We start from the raw sequence: 20,972 nt of genomic DNA, 5'->3' as shown, positions 1-20,972 counted from the left end.
CTTTTCTACTTAATAATTAAGAAACCACTTGGTCTCATATACATTTATACACACAATAGGTTAAGTTTTAGAGGAATTGACTGAACGATTCCTTTTGAATCCAAAATAAATAGAATGATTATTTAAAAAAAAAAAAAAAAAAAACATTTTCAACCAGTAGAAAGGAAGTTCCAATATGGAGAGCAAGCAGTCCAAGGCCTTTGACAACACCGCCGTGGAATTGATTTACCACATGGACGAGACCTTAGGCGCAAAGAACATTCTTAATTTGATCGCCATGGTGTTAGTTTTTCTAGTGCTCCTGAAACTGGCGAATGCGTAGAAGAGATCTGTACAGAGGCTTCCTATCACAATGCGTTAAAGAAGATCCATCGTCCATCGCAGTAAATGCAAAATGTGAAAACATCATCAAAAGACGGAGTCGGCAGATCAAATTAAGCAATGCACCGACACAAACCTAAACCGGAAATGGCATTAAAATTAATAATAGTAATAGTAATTACTAGCAATAGTAATCCGTGACAAATTTAAGAGTGAAATCATGCATTTTAAATGTTAACAAATATAAAATAAAAACCAAAACAAAATGCAAAACAAGTGGGAGAACGAGAAATCGGAGAATAAGATAGCGGCCCCGCAGCTGGAGCGTGCCGCAGTGCATACTGCATACAAGCATACATACGGCCCTACTTATATATATACAATACCTTCTTGATGGTGCTTGTTTTTCTGTAAATGTTTTTAATCTGTACTATATTGGAGAAGGTGTATATGTATGTATAATTACAACCTAATATGTAGAAATGCCCAGGATCAAGGGTCCAGATCTCATCGCCCAGGATGGGATTGAGGTAAGTTTGACGGAACACAGTCACCGAATTTTCTTTATATCTTTTAATGTATGCCCATGGCACAAGCCAGCAATTATTCAATAAATATACAATATGAAGACAAATACAATAGAATGAGAACATTTTACAGGGTGCTGTAGGGCAAAAAGGATGACATAACTTTTAATGACCTTGGTAAAAGGGGGGATCAATTTGCGCGACTTGCGACGATCCAATTGGCACTCGGGTGTATGAACTTACATACCGACGTAACATTTCCTATATTTGCAAGGCACGTCTTATAAAAATTTAAGAATTGCATCAATAATTCTGCCGTGCGTCAGTATATAAAAAGTTAATAGTTTAATTTTGTTTTTATTGTTATTCAATATCTTTGCATTATTTCTATATTTCGTACATTATTTATTACCTATGTGTATACATACTATTTTATTAAACTTATATTTGTGATTACTATCATCTTAATATTAGAAATTTGTATATCTGCGTAGGTTTAGTATACGATTGTTAACCCTTTCTACTATCTAAACCTTATCTTACGCTAAGAATCCATCAGTCGACCAATATTGCAGTATTAAAAATGAAATTTAATTTTATATTTAATTATAGCTTAAAAAAAGCAAACAAACTCATTTTTAACATTATAAAAAGAATTTATATAGAATACTTCATGTATATGCAACATATATTTACATATTCGTTGTTGATCCACTTAATTGATTTGATGGGGTACTTTTATTATAGTGTATTACTCGTGTTACTTAATTGATTTTTACACAAATTATAGAAATGAAATAATAAGGAATTTGTTAATCAAACAAATGAAGTTGCGATGTCGTTTGAATAAAAAGCAATATTTTACAAAAACACAGACAATGGAAGCACGATGGAACCGCAAATATCGAAAAATAATAAGCTTATGATATTTATTTTTATACTAACATTACATTTTAGATAACGATTTGCACTAAACATAAAGACTAAAGCATTATATAGCAATTTTGTGTACTGATAAATTTTGGAATTAAACGTATAAAATTTGTGTTAAACAGTCTTTTAAATTGGCAATGGCCTTTACATTCTTCTGATTACATATGATTTGTTAGTTTGCTTGAATTATCATGACCACCGAACTGTTGTAACGCAGATTCTTAATAAATTTATATGTTTACGATTGATACATATATATGTAAATGTGTGCATAACTGTATGTACACGTTTAAATACATATACATATATACATATAGATTTATAATCATATAATATGTATCTATGTGACTAGAGCCCTATATAAATCGTTAATTAGATTTATCACAGCAGTGTATTTGTTGAATTTCTAAACTTGATGTAAATTTAAAGTTCAATTATTTTTATTAATTTCACAAATTTTTTGGTTTCATAATATAGGTTCATTAACTTATTTATTGGGATCGTACAAATGCCGAGCTTAGTTATGAATCTTAAAAACGGTTGGAGATAAATGGTAAAAGTTAAATTTTAATGCAACCAGAATGTTTTCCAAAATAACCTACTCACATTATTTTTTTTTAAAGCATATTATTTTACTTTATGAAACTGCGTAATCATAATTATTCTTATGACACTCTCATTTCTTTAAAATTTATTTGTTTTCTTATAATCATAGTAAATTTTTTTTAGTAATTATTACAACGATTAGAGTTTCGGGGGTGAAGCCGAAATTAAGTATTATGTATGATTATGATTTTTTAAAAATTGCACAATTTAAGTATAAACATCTTTTATTACTAGAAAAAAAATACAGCATGCGAAGTGTATATTGAAACGTTGATCAAATAAATTGCATGCATATGTGAGCTCAAAATCTGTTAAGAATACTTCAAAATTCGTAAAATATAAAATCTATTATAAACTGTGATTTTGGTGTATAATATTCATGTATTAAACTAAAAAGCAAGAGAGAATTCTATAGTCGAGTTCCTCAAGATACTCAGCTAGTTGAAGTGCGTACAAGAAATTTAAACATCTTTTATGGCAAATAGGTAAAATTAAACCAAATTAAAAGCTATTTCGCAAATCGATATAAATTTATATTAATAAATGTATACAAATTTATATTAGTATTAAAACAATAAAAAATCAAATAATAGTATAAAATACGGGCGTCTCAGTTTTAGCGACATGTTGGCGGATTAAACGATAGAAATTGGCCACACAAATAATAAAACAGAAGTGTGGTCATGCTAGTTCAAGTCGGAGTCTGAGTGGGCGTGTCAACGCAGACGTCAGTAGAATCCCGCATATCTAACCTAAGCTTTCTAGCTATAATAGTTTCCGAGATCTCGACGTTCATACCGACGCACGGACATGGCCATGTCTACCTGCTATCGATCCTGATATTTTTTGGTTTGGAAACGCATACTGCTACGTTACATACCTATTATCGATTGTAGTTTACCCTTTTACTCTACAAGTAACTCCCTACGTCTAGGGATGATCTTGTTTATCAATACAAAACATTTTAGCTTTGAATTTATATACCAATTTTTAATTTTTGCTTATAATAAAATAATTTAATTACAATTGTGAATCAAATAAAATTTTAAAAATTTACAAGCTGTTTATCCAAAGATAAAAGTAATACAGGTTTCATAATATATGAGCAAATTTTTCAACTACATTTTAAGAAGTTTGAAAATAAAACACTTTCAAAGAAACAATTAATTGCAAATTATTATAGGCACTATATTCGAGTTTCTCGACCATTAGACTCATGTTAAATCCCATCGAGCGGCGCCTACATCTATCGCCATTAAAATCCTAAAATAGCGCCAAAAATGCATTGGAACCGGTTAAAAAAATCCAAACATTTTTTAAGTGCGAAATACGGACAGACTCGGCTAGAGCTCTTAATCATTGATGGAGACAATCTTTTCATTGAATCAACCTCTACGAGTAATGGGTAGCGTGAAACCCCTTGGGACATATTCTATAAAATAATATTTGCGGACCAGATAAGCTATAGAAAACGTATTACTAATTCGATATTTATTTTATATTTAAAATAGTAGTAAATATTCATTTTAAAGAAAAATACACGGAAGTAAATAATTCAGTTTCTCTTATTTTAAAACACGAAGCTATAAGAACAGTGTTAACGATTTTAAAACTTTTTTATAGTTTTAGCAAATTAAATGTATAAAAATAAAAATAGATGTATCATGTCCTATTTAAAGACTTGTGAATTACAATATTTTTAAAATATTTACAAATGCTATCAGTTACATAAGGCTTATGAAAAAGGAAAGACAATAAAGGGAAATATAAATACATTTTATGTACAATACTTTTATAGCGTTTCCTTTTTATTAAATATTTTTTATATATATATTCGCAACAACATTTGGCAATACTGTAAATATCTTAGTTAAAATAAGGTTATTAAAATGCTTAGTTATGCTCGCATTTATGTCTTTACTTTAGCACGGTCAATGAAGATTTTGTGTCTATACAATTTAAAAATTATAATACTCCTAATATAAAGTAAAATAAGAGATACGTTTTAAAAGTTGTTTACCATTTAAATTTTAGTTACTATAGTAAAGTTGATTTTCTACACTACTAGATACACGTTAATCAACCCAGAGGGTAAGAATGATATTTTAAAAATTTATTGGCATTACAATTGAAATTAGCAAGGCAAATAATAAAATAAAGAACAAAGTTAAGTGTGGGAGGATCAGCTTTCGGCGGTTTATAGTGGGAAGTTTAGGTGGCACTATAATCTGCATGTCTACTCTACGAGTAGCGAGTATAATAATTTAGGTTTGGCCTTACTATACTTTACTTTATATGTTTTTGTGAAATAAGTTTTAAATGAGGTGGATTACATAAGGCTCTAGTGTTATAGGATATACAGGATTGTCATTCCGGAAAATCAAGATATGTATATTAAGTACCGGTGTACATATGAGATAATTAAACCTAAAGCATTTTAAATAACTAACACATTAAAAACAAATATTATAGTGAAATGTTAAACCGTGTACGACAAGCCCGATATTGAGGTTGAAAATACATTTGTACATTAAATAATTAAGTGTTTAATAACTGATTGGAGACTAGTATAAAACTGCATATAATTATATGGATGCTCAGACCAAACTTACTCTTTAAATATGACCTACTTCTTTATACAAGATTATAATTTCTTCGTTTGTAGATGTGGATTTTACGTTTTACATGGAATAAAGGCTATCAGGTCTTATGGTCAATAAATTCGTAAAGATTATCAGTACGTTCTATATAAGAAAATACATATTTACATTTAGCTTATAATATATATCGTACACATATATTATTTTACATTTAATTTAAAATAATAAAATATATATTTATAACATTTCTGTAATTATTATTATTTTGTTTATTATGATTTTCCGTGTAAGTATGTAATAATGAAAGTCTGCTAATGAAACCTAACTAAAGAAAATAGTATCGAACTTGTTACAAGCATAGTAATTTGAGAATGTATCCTATTTAAAAATAATATTTTCAATATTTCGTTTGGAATAGTTATATTTTATAACCATGAAAAGATTACGTTAAATGTTCAGGGCTATTCGAAAATATTTTAAGGTATGTTGGTTTAGCCAGACTGCTAGTATTAGATTTAGATGTAAAATGTATGCATCCCTTTTAAATTAAATACACAAGACCAGAATGGAACCGGCTTCTTCGGCATACAGTATGTTGATCCGTTTCCTAAAATACCTTGAAATATTACACGTTAACAAGGTTAAATTTAACATTTTAAAGCGAATGTGAACGTGTCCGGGGACATCCTACCGCCTTGTGTCATAACGCACACGCGCTCTTTAAGTAGAGTAACCTCTCTGTAATCGTTTTATCCCCGGAAATAACAATGTAATTTTTGTTCAGCTTAATTAATCATTGTCCATTCTATACATAATATAAATGTTTCAGGATATTAAAATATATTTTATAAATTTTATTTAAGTCTTGAGTCTAGAGACTTTCGTCAGGCGGGAGGAGGGTGACGTTATGATTATGACCACACGACCAAGTTTACGATAAAAGAGACTAAGTGATTCGACCGACAATCGTCGTAGTCCATGTTTTTTGTTCTCCTAGTTTTAGTGCAGAAACCATTAGTTAAATTATACTCACAACAAATATGACCAAATACATATGTGCCGGAGAGGCATTAATTAATGGATTTTGGCAAGTTGTGTCTAATTTTAAAATAAAATACATAATTTGGTTGTGTTAAGCTAAATAAATAGAAAACTATTTTGAAAACTATTTGAAAATATTATTTTATAAGGTGTCAAATGCAATAGATGTTTATGTAACTAAGTTTTAGTGTGTATTGTCTGTTTATTCTATTTGGCACGGCCTAGCCTGAGATTTGACTCATGTTTCTTTATTCTTTCGGGTTGGCCTCGGAGTCGTTTCAAAAGATTTTTGTGCACCAATTCTATGTTTTCTTTATTAAACGAAATATTGCGATGTGAGTCGTGGCACTAGTTTTGATGGCCTTTTGTTTCATAAGATGGCTTTGGGCTGGCGAGAATAATAATTATTGCACTTATGTTTTTATTTTAATTATTTTCTCACACATTAACATTAAAATTTGATTAATCAATTCTACAAATCCATGGCGATCAGTTATGAAACGCTAATAACGCCGTTATCGGAAGATCCAGCGTTTGGAGGATTGCTAGATACAATAGCCTGCGAATCAGATTCTTTATGGCATTCACTGCTATTTACAGAATGATTACTTACGGACAGCATTGTCTGCTCACTTCTATTCGGGTTTTCTGTACGATTATTTAATTGGTGATGAAGGTGGCCCAAGTTGCTATTTAAAAGCGAGTGATTAGCATGATAGCCGTTCACTGCTACATGTTGAATAATGGATGTAGCGGCATGGGCAACTATAGTCTTTGACTCACTAGCTTCAATTAACTCAACATTTTTATATTCACGTCTTTTAGTCAGCTGATTGATGCTAAGGGGATTATTAATATCTCGTGGGTTAGCACCAATAGGGTTTCGGGATGTGTTTGGCATTGAAGAAATATTTAAACTACAATTACCAATTGATGGCAATGCAAATATAGGATTATTGCAAACTGTGGGATGAGGCTTAAAAAATGGTTCAGATTTACTGGTGCTCGTGCTAACTACTGGTGGACTTAGCCCCATTCCCAAGTGACTGAACCGATTTCCAAGCATCATGGCTCGTTCCTGAGATGAACCGAGACACGGACCGGTCATACATGTAACTGGCGAAACTGTACTCGACGTATTTGGGGTTGTACTTATGCTACTGGTTGAACCGCTGCTCGATCCCGAGGTTGACACCAATGTGGGTCGTTGCTGTGCTGTCGGCTGGTCTGCGCCGACAATTAAAAGTGCATTAGAAGAAGCAGGAAATATAACATTGGTTGCTGAATTGGCATTCATGTTAAGTGGGCTTGCCAAGCTCATTGTTGTCGATGGGCTCTGTAAACTGGACAATCCACTAAGACAGCCTGGGCTTGGCATAGATTGATTAAGGGATTCCGAGTCCTCATCTTCTATTTTATTGGTTTCGTCGGCGCTTCCACAACTTCCGCCTAGTTTATCATCATCGTAGTCATCTTCGTCGTCATCACTTAGCTGACTTCCGTGCTCATCAAAACAGCTGCCGTCTTCGGCGGGCCCATTGCCGTTCAGGGCTTCCATATAACGAATACATTTCTTTTTGCGCCTATGTAAAAAAGAAGAACACATAATTATAAGCTAAATATAAAAATTATATTTATATATAAACAACAAAGAGTGCCAAGTATTTGCATTCCGTAAGATACATAAACAAATATTTTGAAATTCATGCAGCAAGGATCTCAGCCTTAAGAGTTACAGAACAGATCAACAATTTTGTCTTACAAACAGCATGCCTATATGGTTTCGATGCCATTGCAAACTTCTCTTCTTTATTACCGCCTCGCCAGTCAGGGAGTTCCTTTGCTGACGCTCTGCCGCGACACATACACCCTAAAAATCGTGTGAAGACGGCTGCCGCGTTCGATTTTAACTTACTTAGTATTAATCCGACGAGAAAAAAGTTTTGGGAAAAAGAGGATAGTTACAATACAGATGTAAGTAACGTACAAAAATTTTACAAAATATACTTATGAGCACATCATTATATAGTAATTCGATCCGGTATTTTAATATGAATATTAAATTGTACGTGTGTCAAAGATGAAGCATACAATTATTTTTTTAGTCTACGCTGTGCAAGTTGGTTTTGACTTCTTGAAAAGTACCCCATCTGACTGTTCATTAATAAGTTTTGATCAATTAATTTATGTGTGGAAAAGGAAGAAACGGTGTGTTAAAAGTTGACTCACTCGACTACAGTGATTTTTTTAACTTCTTTGTAATCCATTGATTATGACTAACCAATAGAAAACAATAATTATCTATAAAATATATAGTTATACACCAATCGAAAGGTAGAGCACAACTTATAAGGTGGATATGTCTTATATGGTAAAAGAGTAAATGCTCAAAATTTGAAATAATAATTTAAAAAAAATTAATTAATTCTTGTTAAAAGGTATTGTATATCAAAAACATGGTTTTTTAAAAATAATATGAACAATTTTTCGAGGTTTCTGCAACAAAAAATGCATTTACAGTCCTTTCTATGCTTTTAAAAAGTAATTTGTCTAATTTGACTAAAAACTGTGGCCAAACAAACAATTTCTCTTATATAATTTATTTTTTTAAAGTTGATATCGGAACTTTATTGAATGTGCAATCTATAAATTTTTTTTCCTCGTCAAAAAGATTTTTTCTTCGCTATATTAAACTTTTAATGAACATGTTTGATAAACGTCTTATCTATAAGTGGTCTTGGTAGTAATGTCTCTAATAAAACACATACGTTTTTCATTAGGATTGTTTCGATCAATCACAAAACGAAAAAAGAAATTCAGTATTGTTATTGTTGTTCAATATTACATAAATTGTCATCTATTATTTAAACGAAAATCAATAACGATGACACTGTGAATTCTTTTCTATTTTCATATGATATAGTCCTCCGATTTTAATACAAAAAAACTAAGTCCCAGTTAGGCCAAAAAAAAAAAACTAAGGCACTTTTTTCATATATGTGCTCTGATCCACCCCGTGCCGACTATCAATAAAACTGAGAGACTAGTAGAGGGAGACAGATGGACGGACCGTCCGACGGGCTATATCAACACGACTGCTGATACTAATCGAATAATACCCTTATTGCAACCTTTTGAATACCATCCGTAGAGGTGTACAAAATGGAAGACAAAAATGTATAGAAAATTATAAAAAAAATATAGAAGAAAAGGTAAACGTAAAAAAGTATTTTTTTTTTTTAATTTTTTATAGATATTGAAAAAAAAATTTAGGTCACTTTTTTTTTTATATATTTAATACATTTTTGAACAGTTCAGCAGATTTTTAAACTGAAACAAACTCGAAAGCAATTTTCCTCTTTCATTGGGTTGCCAATGTGAGTAATAAAGATAAATCAGGACGGTCGTTCTTGTTGGACATAGTAGAGTATGGCAAAATGCATATTGAGAATTTACTTTCTATTTTCAGTTTCAGACTAATGCGAATATGAAACTATTTATTTATGATATATGTTAAAAATCTGTTGTGATTAAGGTTTAATGGAATAAAACATAACGAAAATATATACATATCGTGCTTTAACTTTGAATGAGATGAATTGTGCCACATTTTTTTAGGTTTAACTTTAAAGGCTATTAAATACTAAAATAGGAGGAAATAGGAGGTTATAGCACTAAGAAAAGCAAAAAAAAAGTGCATCACCAAAAAAAATACAAAGAAACTTAATACAAATAACGGAGCAGATACAGGAAATATTTTATAATTTTGTATATTTCACACATCAAATATAACAAATAACAATGAAGTCCTTTTTAAAAACGTATACCAGGGTTTAACAAAACTTATCTTACATAAAGCGCAAAAATGTTAAACATTTTAAAAAATGTAATAATAAATTATTTTGAAAATAGTAAATCTAATCACTTTGTTTCAATATTTGTGCGTCTGCTGTGTCGGTTGGAGCACAGAATAGTTTTAAGGTTTCTATGTTGTTATAAATAACGACACTTAAATGAACGGACAAACAGAAAAGCTTCGCTAGAATAACTCGATAACATTTTTTTTAAATCGGTTTCAGTACAATATGTTGATTAAAAAGTACTGAATATACAAATAAATTTTTTTTTTATAAAAATGTATTGCATTTAAAATTTTACTTAAATCCTTGAAATACTTTTATAAGAAAACTGGAATGGGTTGTTAGGAACAACACAACATTTACATTAACTAGCTTTAATAGTTATCAAAAAACAAAAGCAATTATTTCCATATTTTAATATATGGAAATAAATTGGGTATTTTCATTGCCCATCTTTACTTTAAATCAGAAAATCTTTAACTCTACATAAAAAATAACCATGCAATAAGTAAATGTATATAGGTCTTTATATACACAGAGGAGCTATTTTGTAAACCCTGATATGCATTTATATTAATTGTTTGATTTGTTATTTACGGGCTTGGATGTTGAAGCAATTTTAAGATGTAAAAACTGGTCATCATTGCTTTAATTTATTGTTTCCTGGGGCCTCAGATGTTATTGTTCCGTTGCTGCACTCTTTTATTTGGATCTATAAATTTACATATGTCGGTGGTGCCTGCGGGGACAATTGCTGTGAACATGCGCTTGCTGCACCACCACCTCCTCCAGCTGTAACTGTTATTCCATTTAAAGATGCTACTGCGTTTCCATTATTGGTAGCCATCAATTGTACATGTGTATGAGAAGACGAGGTGGATGATGATGAGGAGGACGATGATGACGAGTTGGGCAACATTACCGTACCCCCACTTACAATAGGTGCCAGCATGCCAACACCAATGCTGTTGACTGCTACATTACTGGTGATGCCAACGCTGCTGCCATTGTTGCTTACGGATGAAATGACACCCAAATTGGGACTTAAATGTTGGTCAGGTAAGAGTCAATAAAAAGTCGAAAACAATGTAATTAACCGTCATTATTAAAATGGGGAAATATGTAATTAAAAACATTAATATTTTATATTAATATACGATGTATTTAGCTAATACATAAATTATTTTAATTAAAAACTTATAAAATACCCCTTTCTTTTTAACGGTTCCGCCCTTGGATTATAAAAACCCAAAAAATAATCAACATCTGATAGCTGATTAATAATCTACCTTTGCTCTATGCATCTACAATACGATGGAATAATATTTTTATCTGCTTGCCAATTAGAAAAGTACAAAACGAAACTGCTGCTTGTTTTTTGAAGTGTGTTGTTTTTAGGGTCATGGACACCAAATAACACCAGATAAAATAAAACGTTCATGCGCCTACATTTTGGCTTGATTAATAGGAACTGTAATTATACCCGTTACTCGTATAGTAAAAGAGTATACTTGTTTCGTTGAAAAGTATGTAACTGAAGCAGAAGGAAGCGTTTCCGACCATATAAAGTATATATACTCTTGATCAGGATCAATAGTCGTGTCGATCTGAGATCTCAGGAACTATTAAACCTAGAAGAAGTCTTGTAAATTTCTATCGATTTGTAAAAAACCCCAATACAGCCCATCACTGCCACGCCCTTTTTTGCAAAACGTTTTAATATTTTTAAAAAAATTTTCTAACCTTGTAAATTTTCTATCGATTTACCAAAAAACTTTGTGCCACCGACAGGTCACGCCCACACTTTTGAACAGTTTTAATTTTTTTTCTCATTTATTCCCCAATATCCATCGGTATCCCCGAAAACTGATGAAATTTCGCGTTCGCGTTTGCACTAGGTGATTAACGGGTATCTGATATTCAGGGATATACCATATATATATAGAGCCTTTTTTCTTGTTTTTACATGCCATTGTAATAATATTTTTAGTGCCACGAAAATAATAATTTTATTTTCAACTAGATTTAATGTGCCTCCCACAAATTTAAAACGCATAAATAATATTTAAAAAACATAAAAACTAAATAATAAGTAAAGTTTGAGTTTTTCGGTCTTATAAATTGATAAATAGGGTTGCATATCGTGCAGTTAATAATAGTAGTCCTTTTTTTGGACTTAATCATTGTATGATAAATGTAAGGGGGTGGTTCTGAGATTTTTGGTCAGTGTCTTTTAATGTGGACGATTTCATAATAGGTCTAACAGGTGCAAAATCATTTTTTAATTAGAGTATCTATCAGTTTATATCAACAAAATTCACGCAAGATGTAAAAATTGCAGTATTACGGTAAATGTTGTTTCAAAAGTGACGGGATATCCTTTTATATAATAATTTGGTTCGGCACATTTTTAGAAGGCATTGTAATTCTATGTTTAAATTGTATGTAATGTAATATGAAAGTTTAATATTGAATGATTTGTCTCTTTAAAATTAATATACGTGAAATGCCTAATACTGATAATTTTTTACTAATTATTTTTTTTCAGTATTATTTGAAAGTGTCAATTTAATTGCTATAAAAAAGGTAGTTTTATTAAAAAAAGCAATTCATTATTTAATAACTAACTAGATAGTAATTTTCACATTGTTCATATGACAGCTTTTAACTTTATATAGTCGTTCGATAATGATGAAATCATGAGTAGAAACAGACGGACGGCCAGAAAGTCACGGATATATCGATTTGTTCATACTGCTTAAAAATACATACATCATATGGTCACAAATGCCTCTCACTGCGTTGGAAACCTCTGACTGAACTGAAGAGAGCACATATATTTTTATCTAAAAAAATTTATTACAAAATTTAAAACTTATTACGGACTGTGGGCAAAGCCACAATATGGACATACCCAAATAAACTTATGTTACTTAATATTGTCTTTCCACCGTTTTAGTCGACTTCGTCAATAGTTTCGGTAGTTACTTAGATATTGGGATTGCAAAAGAAAATTAAAATACATAGATGCCTAACATAAATAAAATAAAAAATAGTGGGAGGCTTGCGACCGTGCAAATAATTATGGACATATGTGTATGTACATAAATGCATTGTCTCTAGTAATACTAATCTAAATTTTTATATTGGAATAACTGTCTAGTTAAAGACAATCTCAGCCCGTAAAAATGTGCTGAGATGTGATCCAAAAATGATCATCGAGCTGCCCCACATTCTACAGTTCACTACATAACTCAGCTCTTGAATACCATCACCAAACTTGGTTTCTGCCCAGAAGGATGGAAAAGATCGATCTTCATAATGATTCCAAAGTCTGGTTAGGTATTCAAAAATGCCTGCTAACCCGACAATCTAAACTAAGATCTGCATACGAAAATCGTGAGTACTACACAGCCGTATTTTTAGACGTATCCCAAGCATTCGACAGAGTCTGACTCGACGACCTAATGTTTAAAGTAAAAACTCAGAACATTCTTAAGTCGTCCAGAAAGTTTGCAGTGCGATGCAACACCCCCAAGGCAGAGTTCTTACCTCATCTATACAGCAACGTCGCCTAATAGTTGCCTAAGAGTATCCACATCCACATTTGCCGACGATACAGGTATCCTTAGCCGTTTAAGGTTCATAATACAAGCTACAGCACTGCTGGCTCTCTAACGTGATATTTATTTATTTTTTTTTTTTTGACTGGGTTAAGAACTGGATCCAGCTCTCTCGAACTTTTATTCAAGTGCCAGAAAGCGGAGAGCTCTACAGCCAGCAGTGACAGCCGACAACTGTATGTGTGCACACGTATGCTCATGCATTGTAAATTTCACTTAAACTTTAAATCAATATTATTGTTGATCAATTGGCACCATGTAAAAATTCTTGCTTTGCATTGCCTTAACGCTATGTACAATACTATCACATAAATAAATTTCAAAAATGACCTTTTAGTAGAATAATTGTCAATAGAGTATTTAGCTTGCCACGTGTGAAAAGTAAGAGTAGATATCTTTTCTTGGGGGTTTCTGTCCGCACGTCGTGCTTCAAGAAATTGATTTAGCCATTTTGCATTAAACAGGTCGCATTTTTATACCCGTTACTCGTAGAGTAAAAGGGTATACTAGATTTGTTGAAAAGTATGTCACAGGCAGAAGGAAGCGTATTCGATCATATAAAGTATAAAGTCAAAAAATACTGTGTGTGTATGCGGTGTACTTGTAGTTTCGGTGTACTAATGCATATATCTGGTGTCTATGAGTGCGTGCTTGTACTAAAACACGATTTTCGGGAAGAAATCAATTTTAATATTAATATTAAGTTCATAAATATATTAACTTATAAATAAAATAGAGCTGCGACTTGGAATTGTTGTTACTTTTGTAATTTAAAACATAAATTGAAAAAAAGAAAATACATTTTAAAATAATACAAGCACACATTCTTTAAAGTTATTATTTATAAAATAAATAAAACAAGACAGAATGCTATAGTCTAGTTCCCCGACTATCAGATACCCGTTACTCAGCTAGTGTGAATGCGAACGCGAAATTTCATATTTTTTCTGGGATATCGATAGATGTTAGGAATGAAATGAGAAAAAATGGCCGTTTAGAGTTAGCGCAGCCTAATTTTTACAAATCTTTACAAACGTGGCAATTTACAAATCTAATAAAATGTGAAAAAATATTAATACATTTTTTAAAAGTCTGGGCGTGGCAGTTTTGGGCGTTCGAATTGGTGTGTCAAAATGTGTCAAAACACTTTCGCCCACAAACCGTTTGAAAATGATTGAATTGAATTTGTTATTTTTTCATATTTTTATTAGGCTTGTCTCGATTTGCCGAAAACGCTTTGGTCACGCCCCACCACTCCCACACTTTTAAACAATTTTTTTTTTTATTTTATTGACCAATATCTATTGATATCCCAGAAAAATTGTGCAATTCCACTCTCTCAATTTTACTGAGTAACGGGAAAATTGACTATAGCATTCTCTCTTGCTAAACTCTTATTGCATTGCATCTTAAACATTTTAATACCATTTTTGACTATATATTGACTTTTTTCTGAAGTCTGCAACGTAATAAAGAAAACCTTTGCGACCATATAAAATTTATATATTCTTTATCAGTATCAACAGCCGGGTTGAGTCGTAAAGCCCTTGTTTGCTTATTTGGTTAAAATTTATGTTCCAACCGTTTTTTTAGTGTCCATGTAATGTTTTTATTAGATCGTCACATAAGAATTTAATTTGTCGAAATTCATTTATAAATTGATGAAAAGTTTTGCAAAATTTGTTTAGATAGTTCAAGAAAAATACGTTCAACGATATGTTAGGGTATTTTACGATAGATAACGAAATATGGTTTCTTATACCCTCACCCTTTTTCATGAATCATAACTCAGAAAACTATAATGTTTAAATAATTAATGAACAAACAGAAAAATTTCCTTTTAAATATAGTTATCACTAGTTACAGAGTAGCCATGTTTTAGGGTCACGAGGATTTTTTAAATGTTTTTATGAAAACAGCGAATATGAAAATTTAATTTTTTTGTCAATTAATTCTTGCGTGAATCTTGTAAATCCATTTGCAATAAAATGTAAAGCATTGTAAACAAAAATAGGGGTAAAACATACCTGCACGGTTTGCACCACTGACTCTGTTGATCTAGTCCGAAACGGGCGCGGCATTTTTTCATATTATTGCCTAAGGAAAAAGAGGCAATTATAATATGCAAACTTAATAAAATATGTATTAGTGAAATCATTGTTAATGGTTTGTTAGTTAGATATATGTTGATAGAAAGGTAATGGGAATATACACTTATACAAAATAAAAGAAAAAATATCTATGGCGATATTTTTAAAAACAACATATAGTAAACTGTCTCAAATTTTCAATACCCGCACTGCACTTTACTTTAAAAAGTAACGTTTGTATTTTTTCAGCAAATATTGATGATTAAAGGTGGGCGTTGAAAAATTTAGAAAAATCATGTATCTTTAGAAAAAGTATGTTAAGTTTTAGAACCTGTAAAATTTTTCGGATCGACGGACAGACAAGAAAACGGACAGTCGTTAAGACCCATCTAGATCCATATCCAAAGAATATCATAGACTAGTGACGGGTATATCAAAATTATTTGACTGTTCTTAATAAAACAGCGTATCATAATTTCATGCAAATACTTATATACTACTTTCAAATATATTGATTTCAATATACAGATTTTTACTCGAATACTTTCATGCAAGTGACTTAATTTAAACAAGTTTTCTTTTTTTCGTGCCATTTAAATTTTGTTAATGAATGTTATAATATTGAAAACTAGATCTATACATATTAAAAAAAATTTTTTTTTAATTTTTTGCCGACAAAAGTTTATGTTTGTGGCTTGCCAATTGCTTTAACCCAATAAATTTTCACAATTTTATTCCGATCTGAATGGCTTATGTATCAGTGAACATATAATATATATGAATGATTATATAAATAAATAATAGATGTATACAAATATATACATCTGCTATATATTTATGTATATATATATATATATATATATATATATATATATATATATACATATATATATATGTATATATAAATATTTATAAATATATATATTTATTTATATATTTATATATTTATATATATATATATATATATATATATATATATATAAATGCTCTGATATATATATATATATATATATATATATATATATATATATATATATATTTTTTATATATATATATATATATATATATATATATATTATATTTAATATTTATATAACTTTAATTTAATATTTACATATTTGGTATATATATATATATATATATATATATATATATTTATATTTACATATATATATATTTATATACATTTATTAATATATATGTATATATACATATATATATATATATATATATATATATATATATATATATATATATATATATATATGTTATTATATATATATATTATGCAATTGTAAAGATTTAAAAAGCTATAAATGTATAAATGAAGTTTATTATTTTTCTTTTATGTGACCTTTATTTATATTTAATTGATCATTTCTGGCTGCATTTAAACTGATCTAAGTTCTTAGCTTAGTTTAAGAGAATGTATCTAACCTCCATCATTGGTATCTTGCTTCCGCTTCCGTTTTTTGCCGCGAGAGGCATTTGTACGAGAGCTCCAATCAGGATACATTTGCATGTGCAGTTGTCGCTCCCTTCGCGCCAACTCGTAATACTTCGCCTGCTCCTCACGCCCCAAGGCATGCCACTGGGAGTGGGATAAACGCGATGTTTCGCGAAAAATAGTATATAATAACAGTATTCAAGTTGTATTGGTATGAATTGCGCGGATATGTACATGTATATATTGAACCAGGACCTTAAGAACCATCTATACGTGATGTAAAAAACCCGATGTTAGAACTTGAGTATCCCAAAAAAGATGAAATAGCTTTGAGATAATTTGAAATGTGCGGTCAAATTATAATGAATCGTACTCAGAAAATTAATCTGACTTTAAGAATTATGGCCTTGCTTTATCGATAAATCCGTCAAAACGAAATTAATATCTAAATCAAGAAGTTCAAATTTGGTCGAGATATTTTTGAGCTTCGGAACTACCAGGAATTTGATGTTGGCATCCAATTTTTCCGTGTTTAAGTAATTTAACTTGCTATGCTTTTTTTTTTTTTTTTGCTTAAAAGCGGAAAGGCGTCCCACAATTTAAACTCAAACTAAAGGCAATTTGATATACGATATGCTTTTTTCCAGAATCTATATAAATAAAATCAATATTTTTTGATATAGAAGAAACCAACTAAGCACCTAGTTGCCTATGTTGCCTACTTTTGGTCCCACAATTTTTTTAAATAAAATAAATTTTCTTTCGCTATTACTGTTAGCAAAAACAGTAGTCAAGTTTTTCGGACATCTTTCTTTGTAAACAATCAAGGTTCAATCAAGGCAAAAACGAAGTTATGCAGACATCTTGTAAACATGTTTATAAATAATCCCAGCAATAGTCATTCAAGAGCCCATCCTTTTAATAAGATCAGCCGTATATTTTTAAACCGGTTTCTTGACAGTCTACTCCTCGGTACTCTCCAACAACGAAATTACTATTTATTTTTCATTAATTAGTCTTTTAATTTGTTATTTTCTGACCGTTCGTATGGCTGCTATATGTTATATGTTATATATTGTCAAGAACTGGTGTGAACAATATAGGAGCATTTATGATCAAGAGCTATAAATGTACTTTTTTCCGTTTATTATTGATTACTTCAATTATAGCTTTGATATTGTCGGCCGAGCCAGCTTATAATACTAATTAACAATTATTTATGGTCGGAATTATATTCTAAGTTGCACACTTCTGACAGAAATCTGAAGGGTATAAAAAAGTTTCCCAGTTACTAGGAAACTCTAGTAGTTTTCTATGCTTCCCAGCCATAACATTCATCCAAACATTGACACATCAATTCGCAAACATTCTAAATAATTCCCCAAAAACCTTTTCAAGTACCGAAGTTACTGACGCCAAAACTGAAAATCTAGAAAATGAAGAAGTCCTAATAAAAGAAAACAATCTCTTATAGACCTATAAGTATTCCAGATCGTAAAAACTTGTCGTTCACTTGTCACGCTACAAATAGTATATTTTATCAAAAAACAAAAACCACATGCAAGTCTTAACTAACAGCACTCAATATAACTGCGATAATATCCTGACATTCCATGAAAACTCACACAATATACAAATTGAAATAAAAACAAGCCCAAGATAGACTTATGTTTGTTTTTAGATTGCACGTTTCGTGCAATATAAAAAAGATTGCACGTTACGTTTGCTTCAATAAAAAATTATTCAAATATATATTACTTTTATTTGAAGAAGTTAACTGTGACATCTGCTTCCTTTGTCTACAGTTTCTTTTGAATCACCCCTCCACAACACCAATACTAACTTAGATGGATAGTTCCAAGTGATGAGTTCGTTTAAAACGCTGTCAGCAATTGGACGATCTTACAATATGTGAAAAGCTTGGACTGATCGATCTTTAATACGGTTTCGGGCGCATGCTTTCGCCAATTCTATTTCAAATGCCACACATAGCTTAGAAAGATAATTAACAATTGCTTAATAAGAAATTGGTCAAAATAAATAGGAAAAGATTAAATTTTATTACATGTTTGTCGTGGTTTTTAGTTAAAAAATTACATCATTATCAGGCCAATCGATCGTAGTTTGCTATTTAAAAAATATTAATAAGAAATATTTATAAATATTAAAATTTTAAAAGAAAAAAATAAAAAAGAAATATATTGATTACACTAATCTCAGCTTCTGAGGACCATTTATTTTGCTTCTAAAGAAGGTAACTAAGACTTGAAAAAAATAACTAAAACCAAAGTTAAAACTCTTTTTCCTTTGGTTATATGTAATCAATTTTTCAAATAAACACTATCCATTAGTTAATTTGTTGATTGTGTTTGTGGTTTGTGTCCTTATATATATTTTGTCATACTAAAAACCTAATCTTTATCGATTAATATTATCATCCCTTAAGCTAAAACTCAATTTAAACATTTTAACAAAAATATAATATCAGTTTAATAAGCGATGCGTATAAACATTGTTTAGCAATGTAAGAAAGCCCACACTCAAGAAACTTCCGATATTTTTATTGCGTCAAAACTTAACTAAATGTTTAACTAAGTTTAATTCAAATTGACTAAATGCCGATTTATATGATTTTAAGATTACAAGCTATTTTACAGTGACTAACTATGATTAAACACAACGAAGTTATCTTTAATTCTACAAATTAAAGTTTATAACTTCAAAGTGGAGAACTATTTGTGTACTCTTTTTAGTTGTGAACCTTACCATTTTAATGTTTTATGTATGTACACAAATTACAAATACGTATTTTTAATTTACTGTTTTTCTAGTTTTAATAGATTAGTTGTTTATGTTAGATGTGTGCTTTACGTTTTGTATGTTAGTGATTAAATGAAATAATATAAAAGTGAAATGCAATAAAAAGAAGAGAAGAGTAATATTTTGAAAATTTTGTGCAATACCTCCCGAATCCGTTGTCGATCTGTCTTTTTTTCGCTTTTTCTTTTTTGACACGTAACCATAGTTATCTCGTGCGCTCCACCCCGGATACAATTCCATATGCAATTGGCGCTCTTGTCGAGCTTTTTCGTAATATTTGCTTTGTTCTTCGCGGGAAAGTTCGTGCCACTACAAAAGTATTATTAATAAGTTAATCCATTAGAAGTACGATTGATATTTTCTATACTTTATCTAAACATCGTAAATTTCTACCCTGTTATGATTTTAATATTAAATATTTGTCGTCCTCTCGAAAAGGGTAATTTTACAATCCCCACAACTTTTCTAATCGGAAAGAATTGGAATCTAACCTAACAAATACAAAATAAAAATTTTTTTAAATATCTTACCCGTCTTCCTAAAATCTGATTAATCGCAGCCGATTCCTTCAGAGTGCATTCAGCAACAACCTTAGCACGCATTTCCTTCATATAGAGCATGAACGCATTTAGTGGCTTCTTAATATGGGGTTTTTTTTTATCATTTGTTGTCTCCTTGGATTCATTTGATTGCGCATTTGATGTGTGCTTTGCTTCCAGGTTCCTAAAAGATAAAACAAAATGATAATTGTAATTCATTCTTCCCTGTGTTATAAAACTAAACAATGCGTTTTTAATCAATATTTTAAAAGTGCTTTGCTTGGTAGTTAATAACACATGGTTTACTTTAATCCGTTAAACATGGTATAAAACTTTTATTTTTTACAAAAATGTATATGTTATAAGTTACTAAATCTTTACATGCTTTTAACTACCCACGATAACTCAACACTCACTTTAAATACCTTTGTTTCTGAAAAAACTACGTTGACACTTATTTCCAAGAATGCTGAGAAGACATGCGGAAGTATACACTTGTAAAAATATACAATCTTCGTTTAGTAGTTCAGCTAACATAAAGGGAAAAGTATCGCTTTCTAACAAT

At 30.5% G+C, this 20,972-nt stretch overlaps 1 protein-coding gene across 9 annotated transcripts in view, besides 9 other annotated features; it reads right to left on the bottom strand.

Annotated features, from left to right (window-relative positions):
• Positions 1-130: part of a mobile genetic element that runs on past the window's edge.
• Positions 131-743: 613 nt separating this feature from the next.
• The window catches only part of pan (pangolin), a 44,945-nt gene continuing 24,716 nt past the window's right edge, over positions 744-20,972 (bottom strand). For 3 of the 9 annotated variants that reach the window (NM_166718.3, NM_166720.3, NM_166724.4), the window contains 4 exons: positions 20,399-20,591; positions 20,012-20,177; positions 15,539-15,608; positions 4,955-7,611 (listed from right to left, as the gene is read on the bottom strand). In NM_166718.3, the coding sequence (NP_726522.1) occupies positions 6,522-7,611; positions 15,539-15,608; positions 20,012-20,177; positions 20,399-20,591 (1,519 nt within the window). In that variant the 3' untranslated portion in view covers positions 4,955-6,521. Of the gene's footprint in view, positions 7,612-10,485; positions 10,932-13,594; positions 15,609-17,038; positions 17,193-20,011; positions 20,178-20,398; positions 20,592-20,972 lie in introns of those variants that run through there. The other 6 variants (NM_001258476.2, NM_166723.3, NM_001258477.2 and 3 more) reach the window with 6 other exon arrangements.
• Positions 2,786-3,228: a mobile genetic element.
• Positions 11,366-11,813: a mobile genetic element.
• Positions 13,049-13,559: a mobile genetic element.
• Positions 13,588-13,946: a mobile genetic element.
• Positions 13,985-14,078: a mobile genetic element.
• Positions 14,155-14,203: a mobile genetic element.
• Positions 14,371-14,625: a mobile genetic element.
• Positions 14,783-14,896: a mobile genetic element.

Source organism: Drosophila melanogaster, chromosome 4 (assembly GCF_000001215.4).
Source record: "Drosophila melanogaster chromosome 4".
NCBI classification, from domain to species: Eukaryota; Metazoa; Arthropoda; class Insecta; order Diptera; family Drosophilidae; genus Drosophila; species Drosophila melanogaster.
The sequence above is the reverse complement of the archived record's forward strand: the minus strand, read 5'-3'. Positions and strand labels throughout refer to the sequence as shown.